This window comes from Xyrauchen texanus, chromosome 48 (assembly GCF_025860055.1).
Source record: "Xyrauchen texanus isolate HMW12.3.18 chromosome 48, RBS_HiC_50CHRs, whole genome shotgun sequence".
NCBI lineage: Eukaryota > Metazoa > Chordata > Actinopteri > Cypriniformes > Catostomidae > Xyrauchen > Xyrauchen texanus.
In genome coordinates this window covers 24,449,801-24,469,256 of record NC_068323.1, presented here as the reverse complement: position 1 = coordinate 24,469,256, position 19,456 = coordinate 24,449,801, and the positions used below count along the sequence as shown (strand labels likewise).

The 19,456-nt window shown below is 38.4% G+C and overlaps 1 protein-coding gene across 2 annotated transcripts in view; it reads right to left on the bottom strand.

Moving 5' to 3' along the window:
* hps3 (HPS3 biogenesis of lysosomal organelles complex 2 subunit 1) overlaps window positions 1-19,456 on the bottom strand; it is a 35,814-nt gene that overhangs the window by 7,354 nt on the left and 9,004 nt on the right. Inside the window, exons 3-12 of one of the 2 annotated variants that reach the window (XM_052122111.1) lie at window positions 16,832-17,119; window positions 11,937-12,114; window positions 11,765-11,847; window positions 9,184-9,370; window positions 6,520-6,601; window positions 6,127-6,281; window positions 4,383-4,484; window positions 2,221-2,329; window positions 1,887-2,074; window positions 1,623-1,797 (exon numbers count right to left, since the gene is read on the bottom strand). In XM_052122111.1, the coding sequence (XP_051978071.1) occupies window positions 1,623-1,797; window positions 1,887-2,074; window positions 2,221-2,329; window positions 4,383-4,484; window positions 6,127-6,281; window positions 6,520-6,601; window positions 9,184-9,370; window positions 11,765-11,847; window positions 11,937-12,114; window positions 16,832-17,119 (1,547 nt within the window). The remainder of the gene's footprint in view (window positions 1-1,622; window positions 1,798-1,886; window positions 2,075-2,220; window positions 2,330-4,382; window positions 4,485-6,126; window positions 6,282-6,519; window positions 6,602-9,183; window positions 9,371-11,764; window positions 11,848-11,936; window positions 12,115-16,831; window positions 17,120-19,456) is intronic. The other variant, XM_052122112.1, reaches the window with a different exon arrangement.

The following is a 19,456-nucleotide window of genomic DNA, read 5'->3' as shown; positions in this document are numbered from 1 at the left end:
CCCCCTGGAGCAACCTGGAGTTAAGTGCCTTGCTCAAGGACACAATGGTGGTGGCTGTGGGGCTCGAACCAGCATCCTACTGATTACAAGATTACCAGTTATGTGCTTAGACCACTACACCACCACCACTCCCATGCGTGTTATTGGTTGGAGTGTGTTGGTAGTCATTCGATTTCGAAAATGACACATTTTGTCTGTGCTAACGTCTGTGGACTATTGAGTGGCTCTGCACTCCCAATCTGGATCGGCAGATTTTGCACAGGTGGGGCACTGGAAAACAGTTTCTGTAACTGGATTTGCAGCAGGTGTGTGGCGTCGCTCACAGGAGGCTAGCTGTTTTGAGTGAAGCTGATCCTCTAGCATTTTTACAGCTGTGTGGGTAACTGCTCGAAATCTTGGTCGATCGGTCGCCACTTCCTCCAGCTCTGATGGGGTGATACCGCACACCACTTGTTCTTCAAGTTGTGCTTCTAGCGTTTACGTGGGCGGCCTTGTTTGCGGTGGCCCTTTTCTAGTTCTCCGTCTAGAACACTTGTTTGGGGATCCGATCGTCTATCATTCAAATGATGTGGCCTGACCAGCGTAGTTGTGACTTCAGCAGCAGGGCTTTGATGGAGGATGTGTTGGCTCGCTCAAGGACTTGAAGATTTGAGACTTTGTCTTACCACCGGATGCCCATGATGGACCGAAGGGCCCTCATGTGGAATTTCTCCAGCTGTTTGATGTGGCGGCAGAAGACAGTCCTGGTATATCCGCCATACAGTAATGGTGTAAGAACAACTGCTCTTAAGACTTTGAGCTTTGTGGCCAGGGATACGTTGTGATTAATTAGTATCCTGCAGCAAAGTCTTCCAAGGGCTTGGCTGGCTTTACTGATCCTCGAGAAGAGTTCTTTGTCTGTTTGAAATTATGCTGCCAAGGTACTTGAAGCTTTCAACAGTCTTCAACCATGTGCCATCAATGACGATGGAAGGTTGTGTGATGGTTTTGTTTGGCACAGGCTGCAGAAGGAACTCTGTCTTGCCGAGGCTTATGGTGAGGCCAAACAGTTTTGGAGAAACTATTCAGCATTGCCTGCAGGTCAGTGGCAGCGTGGGTCATGAAGGTGCCGTCATCAGCAAACAACACTTCCTGGATGAGGCTCAAGCATGTTTTGGTCTTTGTAGATAGTCTGCGCTGGTTAAAATCTGAGCCATCAAGGCGGTAACGGATGTAAATGTCTTCGTCCATATTTTGCATGGCATGCTTGAGAGCACGGGTAAAGATCAAGTTGAAAAGTACAGGTGCCAGGACATTTGATATCTCATAAGTCTGGTCACCATTTGAGAGGACTTGACCCATCATACCATCTTGAGTTAGAGTACTCAACTACAAAATTACTTGGAAATGCCCATTCCTATTTTTAACAATAGCTCCCTCTTGTGTTGTTTTATCGATTTGTTTTCACATATTTTCACTCAATAATTCTGACCAAATTAGATGAATTATTTCAGCAATTTTGAGTATTTAATTTGCCATTATTAAATTGTTCTGCATAAACTCTACCATCGGCCATATCAACTCTCAGTAGATATCAATAACTCTCTAATCTGTGAGCGTGCCACTGGTGTTTCCTTCTGTACCTCACTGAGCTCCTCCACAGTTTCCTCAAAGAGTGAATGTTTGAGGAAGAAGATGAAACCTTTGCCGTATCCAGAGAATCTGCACATGGTCATATTCCTCTCAATAACATCAGTCACAGACAGACCAGACATCTTATAGTACGGCAGGGCCAAATGACAGTCCTTCTGGTCAAACCTGCATTTCAAAAGCAAATTGTGATATTAATAATCACTCATCTCACATTAAACTATCATTAGGCCCAGGTGAAAAGTAGGAGCATTCACCTGCTGAAGCAGTCACCTAAGTGAGCACAGCTCTCCTGAAAGGCATCCTGCAGCTGAGCTCTCTCCTCAGGCTCATAGGTCTGTCGTGTGAGCAGTGCCGCCTGCAGCAGCAAATGAGCTTCACTGAGCAGATGAACACAGCTCTGAGACATAGGACTCGACTGCTCATATCTCCTGCTGTATTCCACCTGACATAAGCAATGACGATAAACGAAATGCTTAATATGAGCATGTTTAAACAGGCTTAATACTGTTAATCATAAGGTCTGGCACATTGAAAATGCACTATAAATCTATTCATAAAAACTATCTTTTGCCAGTTTAGATTCAGTACTATTTCTCTGTAGAGCTGCAGTGTGGACACAGAACTGATGACATAGAGGTTCCAGCCGTGAACGATGTCAGCCGGCTCTGTAGATTTGGACATGGAGATCTTTCTGCATCTGAGACACAATGAAGAATATGTCACAGGACATCGATACTTTCAGTTCTTCAGTTTTCTCACTGCAAAGTTGCATTTTCAGTTTTGCTGTCTACTTGAGTTAGTTGACATTAGTCAGGTTTCCATGCAAGTTGCAAATTTAATTTATGCGAAAAATCATATCACAAAAACTATTTGCGAATAAAGCAAGTTTTCATCCCATGTGTTGAAGAGAACTAAATCTTCACTTCTGGGGAAATCAGCACTTGATCGAAATGGTAGAAATGGTAGTTGTGGACACTGGGGAAGCCAATGTGGTTCTTTGTTGTAATGTAATCCTTACAGTTTAGATCGCACCAACAAAACGCTCCTGAGATGTTGTGTGAAGAAAGTGGTCAGCAGGTCAAATTATTCAGTCGCATGACTCTTATGCACATTAAGTCATTTATTTTAAATGTGTTTTATCCTAGTTTATGTGCATGTTTTCTTATCAAATAAAAAGTGATCTACCTCAAGCGAGCACATGCATTTAGTTATGTGGATTTCGGAAAATTTATCTTGATGCTTTAATCTGACATTTTATGTGATATACAAATATTTGCATAAAATATGTGAATGAAAAACAAGCAATTGAATAAACAAAATGTATCCACCTCAAGCGAGTGTAAACGTTGTTGTATCTATCCAGCATTTATGCGATATCAATAAATTCGCATAAAAATAGCTTAATGGAAAACCAGTAATTAAAAATAAAAAACTGTCCAGTATAAGCGAACGTATACGCTTTTATGCACTTTTTTCATTTAATTACATTTTTTGCAATTTTGATGTTTCATTCCAACATTTTTAGGCAACAACCAAAATTTGCTTAAAATTATTTCATGAAAAATCAGTAACTGAATAATAATAATAATAATAATAATAAACTATCCACCTCAAAGCGTTTACGCACATTTTGGGGGAAAAAAATCTATATTTTGATGTTTTAATTTAGGCGATATCACAAAATTTGCATAAAAATTGTTTAACAAAAACCCAGCAACTGGATAAAAAAGCATGTAAAAAAAAAATGTTATCCGCATTTTGGAAAATGGATTCACATTTTGATCTTTTCATGCAGCATTTATGCAATATCTCAAAATTCATATAATAATAAAAATATTTTAGTTTAAAAAAATAGTTTAATGTCCACCGTAAATGAGCAAATACATTTTTATGCACATTTTGGAATTTGTATTTGCATCTTCATGTTTAAATCCAACAGTTATGTAAATATTTGCATAAAAATGTGATGGGTGCCCAGTTATTCTCTGTTTAACGTGTCAGTAAACAAGGTCACTTGATTACATTCCAGTGAACAGTTAATGTGATCAGGGAACATTGGGTTACTTGTTAACATGCTGTGAGAGGTCAGGTTTAGTTTAATTCAGTTATAGATGTTACTGTTCTCTTAACGAGAAGACGTCCTGACTCTCAGTGTGACCTCTGCAGAAAGCTTCTTCACAATGATTGACATGTGGCCCATTTTAATTTGATAATTTGCCGTATTTGACAAATGTGTTGTAAAGGAGTTCTCTTGACATCCATGGGCAATTGATTGTCTGGTAAAATAAGTGGTCTCTATATGAGTGGTTGTAGGGGATAGGCTGAAAAATAAGAGGGCTTGGTGATGTCAGCCAAAAGAAAAGTTGTTTTAAAAGTAGAGCAAGTAACTACATTTTGATAAAAGATTACAAAGTCAACATTGTTTTTCTTAGGAGTAACACGTACAGATGTTTCATCCCTAATAAAACCAGTAATGTGTATAAGGAAAGTAAATACATCACAATATGGTCATCATATGATGACAGTGGCACATAAAATGTAAGCCACGTTGAGTTGAATTGATGTTTTCAGAACGTTTTACTTTTGTTTGTCCCATGTTATCAACTTTGTCCCATGTTATCAACAGAATTTAGATGTAAGATGAGTTACGACCGCATGCAGGTAACAGTCACACACAGTTGGGTTAGGAGGAGTTTTATGGTTTGTTTTAGAGCGGCCCACTGTTAGAATCACATTATTGGCTAACTTACAGGAAGGATCTGGACAGAAGGTTTTCCAGAGCGGCTGTTGAAGATGGCTCTAGACCTACAGCTACTAAAATGTCTGTCAGGGTTCTGTGTTCCCTCGATTCACTACAATAAGAGTTACATGCCATTAACACAGCACATACTTACAAAAGGTTACTTTTAGGACTGGGTAAAAATATGTATTTTCCGATGCATCACAATCAGAGTATGTGAGCGGAGTGAGGAGTGGAGCGGCACAATTTTGCAGGAGCGAGTTTTTAAACAATTGCCGCGTCAAAATGTGCAGAACATTCTGAGAATGAAACTTTTTAGCTCACAAAATTATAGGGCAAAGTTAATTAAAGAAGTGCAATAATAGGCAATAACATAGGCCTAATGTTTTATCTCTTTTTATGGAAATTTATTAATTTAATTTATTGTTTTGTTTTTTGTTCACAGAGCGGGGTTCCTCTAATCCAGGAGCGCAGAGCGAGCGAGGAGCAGGAAATGAACAACCAGGAGTGGAGCTTTAGCGGAGTGATTAAAGAATGCTGTGAGTGTGGAGGGGAAACTGTTGGCGCTCCGCTCCACTCACATATTCCGATCCCAATCTACATTTAAATTCCAAGATCTTTCTTTAACTCTATGCGAAACCCTCTAAAACAATGACAGGAAAATCACTCGCATTTACAACCAAATGTAGCAGCGAGATCAATTCACTTCGTGTTGAGAATACAACATTTTCTGTTTAATTTGTGTCCAAAGACGAGATCCATGTTTTTAATTTATTTCCCCATTTCAAATGCCCAATTCCCAAATGATGAAAAATGAATACAATATTTAGTAAAATGAATATGTTCGTATTGTCCCTAGTTAGAAGGTCCCCTGTATAATTAACAGCACTAGCTGGGAATTTCTTTCACGTGTAAGCAAAAGGCACATTATAACTGGAATATACCCATATGAATCAATATCAAATCGAAATCAGAATTTAATAAAATTGTGAATTGGAATCAAACAGGAAATCTGTACCAATACCCAGCCCTTGTTATAATATTTACAGTTCTCTCTGTATCTAGCTACACTAAAAAGAAAGTTAAGAAAACATGGAGGAATTGCTTATCAAATGATTTACTCACCCTCATGTCACTCCAAACATGAATGACTTTCATCTTGAACACAAAAGGTGAACATTTGCAGAATATCCTGGCTCATCCATTCTTTCTATATAATGAAAGTGAATGTGGACTGGAGCAGTCAAGCTCCAAAATGACAAAAAAATCACCACAAAAGTAGCATAAAAGAAGGTCATATGACTTTAGCCATATTTTCAAAGTATTTTGATGTCTTATATTACCCTTGTGTGAGTAACAGACAGACATTGACATTGTTATTCACAGATAATCTTCCCCTCCAGTGAGGATATGTTATTCCAAAATACACTTTGTCTTCCACAGAGGAAAGAAAGTGGATATAAGGGTGAGTACATGACACGTCAAGAGATGGTAGGTTGTTTAGTCTAGGTTGAGGAGTCTATAACACAAAACAAGGTCAACTATTTCTTTAAATGTGCCTATAATGTAATCCCAGTCTTCTGTTTAAATGTTTATGTATGTATGCAGAAAAGTCCTGCAATTGGTCACCATTTCTTAATGACCATTTTGTATAACCTTTTTGCCTGCACTCGTTCATTTGAAATGTGGATGGGTGGATGTACATTTGTAAAATTGAATGAAGTGATTGTGAATAAATAAGGTGAGATACGTACATGTTTTTGCGGTTGGATCTGTCCATGTCCTCTCTGCGGTCCACATCTGCAGCCGTGAGGAGAACAATCTGATTCCCATCATGACAGAGAAGCTTCAGGCCGATGAAGAGCTGGATCCTAAGAGCACACACCTCCATCGTGAAGGGCGGACAGGCCTGAAGTGAACACACAATGTACAGTCATGTTTAATATTGAATTATCTCTGATCCTTCAAGTCAAATAGAAGTTACATAAAGCCAAATTATTCATTATTGAAGTTCTGTTCTACGTAGGCAGCAAAGTAGGTTTTGAAGCAGAGCTCCAGTTGAACAAGACTGAGAAAGAAGGAACATGACAGGTGTACTTCAAATGAAACAGACAAGAACACAATAGGAAATCACATGATGACGTTACCTTCACGGTGGTGTCAACGTATGGATCATCCACCCGAGCTGCTACTGCACTGCACCTCACAGTAAAACACTGTAGAGCGTTCCTACCACAAACACGGAGAAAACATCAGCTTCTAGACGGCTTAATATTAACCTCCCCTTCACCTGCAGCTTTTATTTTGGAAAGCAGTGTTTATTTGACATTTGACAATGTTCCTCATTATAAATCCAGTGAAACAATTTCATCCATTTCTGTGGTACGGTGTCACAGAAAACTGAAAATGTTTATTAAGAACACCAATGTGTGCATACAGAACAGCGTATCCATTCAATCTGAAGCACACCACTTATTAATTGAAATAATTAGTAGCCTTCGGTCATTTAATACTCCCATATGACCATTAGAGGTTGACCAATAGTGGATTTTGAAAATACAGATAACTACAGTGGTGAAAAAAGGCCAAAAACTGATTAAGCAAAAGATTTATAGAACATGTATATATATATATATATATATATATACACATTTTTCTCTCCATACTATAACGGGCACAGACATAGAGACTACAAGAGTGCAAAATGATTCAAATCCCAGTAACAACCAGCGGCACTTTTTATAGCTTAATTTGGTAATATTCACCAGATTAAGGATTTTGTATACATTATATGTATATATTTCACCAGTTGAGGGTTTTCATGACTATTCACAAGATATGAAGTTGGAGACACAGTGTATGTGGTAACTGGGCACTGGTTTCCATATAGTCACATTTTTCTTCTCATTCCCTCGCTTCAATTTATAACACTTGATTTAACTAACAAAATGAAAAAATATGTATTGAAGTGAGGATAAAATATGGATAAATATTGTTAATGATGAAAGATTTCGATACAGCTAATCACCACGTGATAGTTTTATTTGACCTCTAGTGGCCGCTGTTATACTGTAGAAGCCTATGGTAGAGGAACTGCAACTATGACATATTGGTCTAGCTCTGATGACCATATTGCAATTCTGATGATAATTTGATTAATTGTGCAACCATGATGGTTCGAGATATACTGGGAGTCAAATAAAAAACACATTACAATCATAGCATTTTTATACACATTTTATATCGCCAGCAAAATCATTGCAATAATATCATGAATATTTGATATATCAGTCGTTTCCTACTCCCTGAAAGATATCAATGAAATAAATGTACTGAGATATCTCACGAACAGTTCTAGACTCTGTGAACAGCAAAAAAAAAAAATGTGTCCGCACGCCGCAATCTCTGACGCTTTCTGCCTGTCAATCATTTTGTGCATTCTCATAGTATTGTAGATGCTGCGAACTATTGAGGCTTAATGCCATTTTTATGCCATGCTGCTCATAACAGTTGTCAATTGAGGGCGCTATTTTGCTGCCATTGTTTTTGACAACCGCTTGGTGTCAGTCTAAGTAAAGCTCATTGGTATCTTTGGAGTGCGGGGTTTGGGGTGCGGGGTGGCTAAGTCAGCGGCTCAGCTTGTGGAGATTCTATAAGTGTATTTTTTACTTGGTTATAATTCTGTGAGTGCAGTAAATACAAAATATACTTATATACAAGATCTATTCTATATATATCTTATATGCTGCTTCTCAGGTGAATGCATCTTTTATTAAAGGATTTTTAGAATTATCATTTTTTATAAAATATTCAACATTCTCAGATGAAAAAAAATATTCTGCAGTAAATCTGCTAAAGAAAATGTACATTATTTTAAAATAATTGTTTATATTTATATTGGAAAACAAGCCAAAACAAAACAAAGCATAAACGTATTTTGTTTCAGTTTATAATGGGGCGAAGACTACGCCTCTCTCTCCTTTCTGTTCATTTCAATCTATCTTAAACTCACAAAAAACAAACTCTCTCTTATTAATATAGAAGCATATTGCCAATTTTCTTCATGATAAGAAATGCACAGTGGCATATATTATGATTAAATAAGTCGCGAATCATCACGTTTTAATCTAGCTGCAGCAAGCGTGCACACTCGAGGGATGAGCTTCCTGTGACGGAGTGTGTCTCAGCTGGGTGCACTTTCAATATCTCCCCCTTAGATCGGGACACTTTATGCAACTCACAGAAGAGGCGCTGGCCACTTTCTGAGTTTGTAGTTATTTACGTGATCTGCTGCCGTATTATTTTAACTTCATTAAAGCTATAATTCATTAAATATAACTGCATTAAAGATGTAACGTCGGGGTGTTTCCTTTAAAGATGCTCGACACGCAGGTTTTGCTTCAGTGGAGTGAGAGCTCCGGCTCCACTTATTCCACAACAAGAGTGCTTCTGTATTTACTTATTTAGTATTTTTGCATAATAATTACCTCATACTTTGATCTACATCACCTGAAGCGATTTGGAAAATTTACAGTGCATCTGGACTGTGAGCTGTGTAATTCTTCCTCTCATCAGTCAGGTGCGAACTGCAGTGCTGCTCTCATCACTAGTTTAATGTTATCTCATGTTACGCTTACATGAGATCAAACGACTATTCGGCAACGGAAAGTTTGTAATCGTTTTAACCCTAAACATTACAACATAAGAAGTGTCCATTCCATGATCATAATGGCTTATGGCTTACTTGTTGCCAAAAACCTTTCTGTTTCCAGACCCAAGCCTTCACCACTACACCACACTACCCATCGTACCTGGTGATGACGTAGAGAAACTGGTCACTTAGCACAGACTGAAGGGCCTTCTCTGGGTACTGGTATGTGGACACGAGCTCCACTGAGTTCTTCAAGCTGTATATGTAGCTGGTGTTCGGCAACGAGAAGAAAATAAACATACAAGTAGGTTCCCGGCATTTGGAGATGGTGGTTTCTTCATCCGTATCTGTTCAAATGTAAGAGGAAACCATTCAGACCAAGAGACAGACAGATAACTGTTTCACCATTATTTTTTACTGATATTCACACTTTTGTGCTTAATTGGTTATTAGTCCTTTAATATCAAGTCTGCTGAAAAATGGCACAATTTTGTGAATGTCTAAAAGATTAGCACCCAACAACAGGACAATTTAATGTAATGTTTGCAGAAATTACTGAACTTAACCCATTCATTTTTAAGTGAGAAACTAAGTTTATCATTTTAAGATTAACAGACCAAAAAATACACCCAAACGTTCACAACCGACTGAATCGCAAAACAACCTTGCATAAATATAATATTTAAATAATAACAATCTAAAAAATAAATATAATGTTATAAATAAGTTATAATAATAATGTAAATCATATTTATATAATAATAATAGTAATAATAATAATAATTATAAATAATTTATAATAATAGCCATATAAAACAATAATAACAAATAATATTAATTCTAATTTTTGTATTTATTATTTTAAAAACATTATAATTATTATTACTACTACTACTGCTGCTGCTGCTGCGGCTACTGCTGCTACTGCTACTGCTGCTGCTGCTGCGGCTACTGCTGCTAATGCTACTGCTGCTACTGCTACTGCTGCTGCTGCTGCGGCTACTGCTGCTACTGCTACTGCTGCTACTGCTACTGCTGCTACAGCTGCGGCTACTGCTACTACTGCTACTACTAATGCTGCTACTACTACTGCTAATACTGCTGCTACTGCTACTGTTACTGCTGCTACTGCTACTACTACTGCTACTGCTGCTGCTACTGCTACTGCTGCTACTGCTACTGCTGATGCTACTGCTACTGCTACTACTGCTGCTACTGCTACTGCTGCTAATTTACTGCTGCTACTACTGCTACTGCTACTACTGCTACTGCTATTGTTACTACTGCAACTAATGCTGCTACTGCTACTGCTGATACTGCTACTGTTGATACTGCTACTGTTGATAATGCTACTGCTGCTATTGCTACAACTGCTGCTACTGCTACTGTTGTTACTGCTACTGCTGCTACTGCTACTGCTGCTACTGCTAATGCTACTACTGCTACTGCTGCTACTACTGCTACTACTGCTGCTACTGCTACTATTCCTACTGCTACTACTGCTACTACTGCTACTACTGCTGCTACTGCTACTACTGCTACTATTCCTACTGCTGCTACTGCTGCTACTACTGCTACTACTGCTGCTACTGCTACTATTCCTACTGCTGCTACTACTGCTGCTTCTACTACTGCTATTACTACTACTACTACTAATGCTACTACTGCTGCTACTGCTACTACTAATGCTACTACTACTGCTAATACTGCTGCTACTGCTACTACTAATGCTACTACTACTACTGCTACTACTACTGCTAATGCTAATACTACTACTAATGCTACTACTGCTGCTGCTGCTACTGCTAATGCTACTGCTACTGCTGCTGCTGCTACTGCTAATGCTACTGCTACTGCTGCTGCTGCTACTGCTAATGCTACTGCTACTGCTGCTGCTGCTACTGCTGCTGCTACTGCTACTACTGCTGCTGCTACTGCTATTACTACTTTGGTAAGTCTTATTTATTTTGTTAATGCTTATTAAGTTTTTGGTGCCATGTTATGATTATTTATGTATCGTGTCAAAAAGCAGAAATATAACAATAATTAAAATCAGTTTGGCCTATTGCACATCCATCTCTTAGTCTACCCATAATGTAAAATTCTGGCATCATTTACTACATTACATCATTTATCAGGTTTGAAACATGTATTATTTGCTTTGTTTGGTGGAACACAAAAGGTGAATTAATAAAAAAAAATATCTTGGACACGGTTTTCCATATGCCGTTCTTCCTCGTAAAGCTATGAAATGGACTTTAAAAGTCAAGGTTGTTGTCATTGACACAAACTGCTATTTGTTCTTGTGTATCATGTGACCAAACGTCATTAACATCTTAATGCCTTCATATTTGATTTGAGTCTAATAGCGGAGGGGAAGATTATCAGCAAATAATGATTTGCATTTTTATCTGTTTCTAAAAAATCACATGGCTTTAGAATACTTGGAATATACAGTAATGCAAGAGTCATATGGTCTATAATTATAGGAAAAAGAGCAGTCAGACTACTTTTTCAAAAATGTACCTTGTGTTCAAGGAAAGAAAGAAAGTCATATGGGTTTAGAATAACATGAGGGTAAGTAAATGATGACAAGAATGTTTATTTTTGGATTAAATATTCCTTTAAACAATAATCTGTATTGTATCAGTCACAATCTACTGTATATTGGTCAATCTCTACAGATAACCCACTATCATGAATGTCAAGAGAACATAGTACATGCAGTGTAGTACACTTACCAGTAAATAAGGGGTGGAGCTGCAGGGAATGCAAACGTGTTTCCTCCACACTGCAACCTTCAAAGAAATCAGGTGCAAACCTCCTAGAAAGGGCACACTAGTAAAGTAACACCTGACAAACAGACATGGCACGTTCAGAAAGCAGCTGATGTTCTCTTAGGAGTTCATATACCTGTATAAGACATAAACTACACTTATGTCCCCTAGGCTCTCTGCCTCTATACCGGTCCACTCCAGAACTATAGAGACTCCACAATCCTGAGCTTCACTGCCCAACATCTCCTGATGCTTCGGGAACACAAAGAAGTTTTTTTGTTCATAGAGGGGGCTGAAGCCATCTTTCTTCATCTCTATAAGAAAGAAAAATATGGAAATCCATATTAACACAAAGTTGCAACTAGAAGACAAAAGAAATATGGAAAGCCAGATTAACACAGTTGCAAGTGGAACAAAGATTAAAAATATGGACAATCAGACTGACAGTTGCAACTAGAACAGGGATGGGCAACTATTTTGATAAAGGGGCCACATTGGCCTTTAAGTAGTGCATAGGGGGCCACATTGTATTCCTTTTGAGATACAATGTCCTGCATTGATTTGTTTTTTCTATCTTTTAAGCCCAGAAATAGTTGTGTACTAAATTTTATGAAGTGTATCTGTGACTAATGGGACTATTCTGCAATTGCCTAAAGTATTGAACTGCTCTACAAAGGTAGATAGTTTTCTATCAGGCATTAAAAAACAGAATAAAGGCAGAGCTTTTACCATCTCTACTTCCCTGTTAATTTATTATTCAATATAACAATCTCTACATCAGGGGTCTGTTTTAATAATAAAAAAAATTATTATAAAAACGTTTAATGTTTGTCGCAAAGCGGGTGAATTTACTTATTTTTTCTAAAACATCACCCGTTTACATGCTAAAAGGGTCATGATGCGGGTCTCCTCGATGGTTTGACTTTCATCGCACAACTGAATAACACCGGCTACATGACTATGATAAATGATTACTGCAAGAGTTAGATTAACATACAGATGCAAAGGGACTTCAACAATTCTAAATTGCACAAATAAAATATACATATACATATTCATCTCTGGCTTGCTTTTGCTCGCATGTTAATGATGCCGAGATCTACTTTTATATTTAATTTTATCACTGAGAAGGTTTACCTGCAAAATTAGTAGCACCAAACATCACAAGCAGCCTCAAGAATGGACACAGAGTAGCCGTATACCACTTTTCATTGAGCAGAATATTACACTACAGATCGCTAAATTTGTTCAAAGGGGAAAGCGAGATGGTTGCCAGATTGCACAAAATAAGTATAACATTAGGCGGAATATTTCCAATTTGAGCAAGTATAAATCTCAAACTGGGGGTGTTGTGTCTCTTATTAAACCATGCGGAGGGCCTGATCCAGCCCGCTGGCCGTAAATTGCCCATGTCTGCTTTAGCTGTTTGCGAGATTATCATTAAATCTGCCTCGGCAGTCTTAAATAGTCTATCACTTGAGCAGCCGCTGAAATATATTCAAAGGGAGAACCATGGCGTTGTTCTTTCCCTGCTGTCTGTGACCCAGTCACAGTGTGACCCCAGTGTGTGTGTGTGTGTGTGTGTGTGTGTGTGTGTATGTGTGTGTGTGTGTGTGTGTGTGTGTGTGTGTGTGTGTGTGTGTGTGTGTGTGTGTGTGTGTGTGTGTGTGTGTGTCACAAGTTGACGAGTCTGATAGGCAGACAAAGAATAATGGAGATGCGCACGCGCATGTGAGATTCTCCGTCCGGTTGCATTTTTTTCTCAAATCCGTAGATAAGCAAATGTACATGATATGATAACCGTCAATTTTCAAACAGTGGTATACCGTGAAACCGGTATACCTAAATGCAACTAGAAAAAAGATTAAAAATATTGAAAACCAGATTAATAAGAAGTTGCAACTGGAACAAAGATGAAAAATATGGACAATCATATTACACAGTTGCAACTAGAAGAAAGATTAAATCTATGGAAAGCCAGAATGGCACAAAGTTGCAACTAGAAGAAAGACTACAAATGTGGAAAGCCAGATTAACACAAAGTTGTAACTAAATGAATTACAAAAAAATATGAAAAACCATATATTTTGAGTTGCAACTAGTAATTGACCAATATCAGTCAGGCTTTTTAACTGGAGATAATTGTTCTTTATAGGAGGGATCATAATAATTGTCAGATCTCCCTTGAATCAATAAAAAATCTATTTTTTTACCCAAATATTCTTAGCCAATTGAAGTAAATATTGTATAAGATAAATGCCCTATTATTTCAGCAATTCATTCATGAACAGTAATGATGGCTATAAATGTAAATAATTGCATACAATCTAAATAAAGCAGTAAATCTGGCCATATATTTATCAATCTGAAAATACATAGTAAATCATGAATGTAAAGTTGAATTTATTCATGGAAATCCTGCATATACTATATTAATGTAGCTCTGAATATTTAAGTATAACTATGCGAAGTAATATTTAATCAAATAATTTTTTTTTGTTGTGATTTATAAATTATATAAAGAGTATTTACATGGTTAATAACTACATATTGAGGATTTATATTATACCATCAGACATGATAATTTGTATCAATTGAAATGTGTTCCCCTTTCCTTCTGGTACTACTGATAGACAGAGACAAATATCATGTTGATCTCATGGATGAATGCTAGCAAGGGATCTCTCAGAGGTATCCCCCTTGGTAGCACTTGTATGGCTGCTCATTTTTACTAGTTGCCCAGAAAAGTAGATGACTAGTAGTCGGCATGCCAGTGTTTATTTTAGCTTAAGAAATCAGGGGTAACATATACCAAAAAAGTTTTATTATTTATGAAAATTTGAAAACATTGATGGTTAACCTCAAAATAGATTTTGACAAATATTTTTGACAAAAGAAGAAAGCCATTTAAACCTAGCATGTAATTTTTATTAACCATCTTTACTTGATATATATGCACCTCCCGAGTCTCTCTCAGCAAGTGTGCTCTCAGCTAAGTGACGGTTAGTGTTCAAAGCTCTGTTAACAGAGAGTGTATAACAGAGGGAAAATGTTTGCATAAATGATCCTAGATCAGTCAGAAAACGCTACCTGGCACAAGCTGATATGTCAGTTGACATTTACCCTGTTAGCAAATAAACTAGCATACTCTCTCTTTGTCTAACATTTTAATTGCCTCAGTTGTTTGTATGGAAGCTGGCTTCTCTGCAGCACACTACAAGAGTTTTCTCTCAGAAACCCACCTCCTCCCCAGAACCAAAGGTCTAAATCTGCATCATGGTGATCATATGTATTTGTAATTGTGCAGCAGCAATAACATTTTGGTCCGGATGTCATCATACAGAACAAGCACAACATACAGGTGAAACTCGAAAAATTAGAATATCGTGCAAAAGTACATTAATTTCAGTAATTCAACTTAAAAGGTGAAACTAATATATTATATAGACTCATTACAAACAAAGTAAGATATTTCAAGCCTTTATTTGATATAATTTTGATGATAATGGTTTACAGCTTATGAAAACCCCAAATTCAGAATCTCAGAAAATTAGAATATTGTGAAAAGGTTCAGTATTGTAGGCTCGAAGTGTCACACTCTAATCAGCTAAACACCTGCAAAGGGTTCCTGAGCCTTTAAATGGTCTCTCAGTCTGGTTCAGTTGAATTCACAATCATGGGGAAGACTGCTGACCTGACAGTTGTGCAGAAAACCATCATTGACACCCTCCACAAGGAGGGAAAGCCTCAAAAGGTAATTGCAAAAGAAGTTGGATGTTCTCAAAGTGCTGTATCAAAGCACATTAATAGAAAGTTAAGTGGAAGGGAAAAGTGTGGAAGAAAAAGGTGCACAAGCAGCAGGGATGACCGTAGCCTGGAGAGGATTGTCAGGAAAAGGCCATTCAAATGTGTGGGGAGCTTCACAAGGAGTGGACTGAGGCTGGAGTTACTGCATCAAGAGCCACCACACACAGACGGGTCCTGGACATGGGCTTCAAATGTCAAACGTCTTACCTGGGCTAAAGAAAAAAAGAACTGGTCTGTTGCTCAGTGGTCCAAAGTCCTCTTTTCTGATGAGAGCAAATTTTGCATCTCATTTGGAAACCAAGGTCCCAGAGTCTGGAGGAAGAATGGAGAGGCACACAATCCAAGATGCTTGAAGTCCAGTGTGAAGTTTCCACAGTCTGTGTTGGTTTGGGGAGCCATGTCATCGGCTGGTGTTGGTCCACTGTGCTTTATTAAGTCCAGAGTCAACGCAGCCGTCTACCGGGACATTTTAGAGCACTTCATGCTTCCTTCAGCAGACAAGCTTTATGGAGATGCTGACTTCATTTTCCAGCAGGACTTGGCACCTGCCTACACTGCCAAAAGTACCAAAACCTGGTTCAATGACCATGGTATTACTGTGCTTGATTGGCCAGCAAACTCGCCTGGCCTGAACCCCATAGAGAATCTATGGGGCACTGCCAAGAGAAAGATGAGAGACATGAGACCAAACAATGCAGAAGAGCTGAAGGCCGCTATTGAAGCATCTTGGTCTTCCATAACACCTCAGCAGTGCCACAGGCTGATAGCATCCATGCCACGCCGCATTGAGGCAGTAATTAATGCAAAAGGGGCCCAAACCAAGTACTGAGTACATATGCATGATTATACTTTTCAGAGGACCGACATTTCTGTATTTAAAATCCTTTTTTTATTGATTTCATGTAATATTCTAATTTTCTGAGATTCTGAATTTGAGGTTTTCATAAGCTGTAAGCCATAATCATCAAAATTATATCAAATAAAGGCTTGAAATATCTTACTTTGCTTGTAATGAGTCTATATAATATATTAGTTTCACCTTTTAAGTTGAATTACTGAAATTAATGAACTTTTGCACGATATTCAAATTTTTCGAGTTTCACCTGTAAATCATCTGATCCACCACAAACAGTCGACACAGGCGCAACATATCTACTAGTACCTGAACTAATCTACTAAGATCTCAGTGTTTGAGGCGAGTGAATGTGTTTGTATTAGTCATACCTGCATCTTCATCTAAGCCAGCTTCATTCATGGTATCATCTGGAAGAAGTGCATGTTCCCCTGTGGCCTGACTGTTCTTCTGCTGATGCATGAGCTTAACCACCAGCACCTCAATATCGCTCTGCAGGGCCACGTATCCACAACAGAACGCCACCTGAGACGGGCTCCAGCCCTGCAGGTGAAGAATCAGAACCCGCTCAAAGTCCAGCACAGAAAGCTGCTCGCTCAGTGTCTGCCGCTTCAGACTGAAGACCACCAGACTCTTGGAACAGCCCACCAGGAGATCACCTGCAACAGTAACATCAAGAGAGCATTCAAATACATGTTCATGTACACTCTCAACTATGACAAAATTAATTATTTTAATATCTTGACCACCTCTTTTATTCCAAGAAATACAGAGGGTGCTGAAAGTGATCTATCAGCCTGTTGGCTGAGGTGTATGTGTATTGGGACTCTGCAAATGGACACAATTAGAACACAGTGGAGGCTAAAAGTGGTCTGTTGATTGGTCAGTTTAAATGTATTAGGTCTGCTTGTGGTCACATGGTCAAGGAAAGGATAAAAGTTGAGTTGAACTTATGCTCAGGGTGCTCTTTTCTCTCCTCTCTGGGCTCTGCTCTTGGGTGACAGTTTCAGGCCTTAAGGCCAGACCCTAGCTCTCAATGACCTCTCTCTCTACCCTTTCTTTCTCTTTCTATCATCCAGTCTCTCTCACTCAGGTAGTATGCATACTGGTTTCATATTCATATTTCAAATATCTAATTTGTAACTAAAAAATCTAAATTGTAACATCTGATGTAACCTTTTAAGACATTACTGTTATTAAACATTTTCAACTTAATCTATGTCTGGTTTCTAGCACTGTGTAAACTATATATACACCCACCTAAAGGATTATTAGGAACACCATACTAATACTGTGTTTGACCCCCTTTCACCTTCAGAACTGCCTTAATTCTACGTGGCATTGATTCAACAAGGTGCTGAAAGCATTCTTTAGAAATGTTGGCCCATATTGATAGGATAGCATCTTGCAGTTGATGGAGATTTGTGGGATGCACATCCAGGGCACGAAGCTCCCGTTCCACCACATCCCAAAGATGCTCTATTGGGTTGAGATCTGGTGACTGTGGGGGCCATTTTAGTACAGTGAACTCATTGTCATGTTCAAGAAACCAATTTGAAATGATTCGATCTTTGTGACATGGTGCATTATCCTGCTGGAAGTAGCCATCAGAGGATGGGTACATGGTGGCCATAAAGGGATGGACATGGTCAGAAACAATGCTCAGGTAGGCCGTGGCATTTAAACGATGCCCAATTGGCACTAAGGTGCCTAAAGTGTGCCAAGAAAACATCCCCCACACCATTACACCACCACCACCACCAGCCTGCACAGTGGTAACAAGGCATGATGGATCCATGTTCTCATTCTGTTTACGCCAAATTATGACTCTACCATCTGAATGCCTCTACAGAAATCGAGACTCATCAGACCAGGCAACATTTTTCCAGTCTTCAACTGTCCAATTTTGGTGAGCTCTTGCAAATTGTAGCCTCTTTTTCCTACTTGTAGTGGAGATGAGTGGTACCCGGTGGGGTCTTCTGCTGTTGTAGCCCATCCGCCTCAAGGTTGTGCGTGTTGTGGCTTCACAAATGCTTTGCTGCATACCTCGGTTGTAACGAGTGGTTATTTCAGGCAAAGTTGCTCTTCTATCAGCTTGAATCAGTCCGCCCATTCTCCTCTGACCTCTAGCATCAACAAGGCATTTTCGCCCACAGGACTGCCGCATACTGGATGTTTTTCCCTTTTCACACCATTCTTTGTAAACCCTACAAATGGTTGTGCGTGAAAATCCCAGTAACTGAGCAGATTGTGAAATACTCATTCCGGTCCGTCTGGCACCAACAACCATGCCACGCTCAAAATTGCTTAAATCACCTTTCTTTCCCATTCTGACATTCAGTTTGGAGTTCAGGAGATTGTCTTGACCAGGACCACACCCCTAAATGCATTGAAGCAACTGCCATGTGATTGGTTGATTAGATAATTGCATTAATGAGAAATTGAACAGGTGTTCCTAATAATCCTTTAGGTTAGTGTATATATATTCAAGAGCTCCATATTGCTTAACAATAAGGTCATAGTTTGGTTCTAAACAATGTTCTCCCACATTTTTAGCTATTCGAACTGCGCTTATAAGTAGCAGAAGGTATTTTATTTATTCATGTTTATTCAATTGTTTAGTGAACTCAACATTCCTACGCTTGAACCACTGTAGTCGGAAAAACCCACCATACAATCAATTCAAATTCTACAAACTATTGCTCATACTTAGGGTTAGTTAAGGAAAGCTCTGATCCATAAATGCATGGAGATTTGGCAGGAAAAGTGGGATGAAGATCTGAAAGGAAGAAGATATTTTAAAATTAAAAAATCAGTTAAAATAAAGATCTATAAAGAAAAGAACAGAAGAGAGGATATAATAATAACAAGACTCAGACTTGATCACTCAGGATTAAACAGTACATTGGCAGTTCTAGGGAACATAATTAGTAATAAGTGTGCTAAATGTGGAGATACAAATATGTAGATGATGTCATCATGCATTGTTCCACATA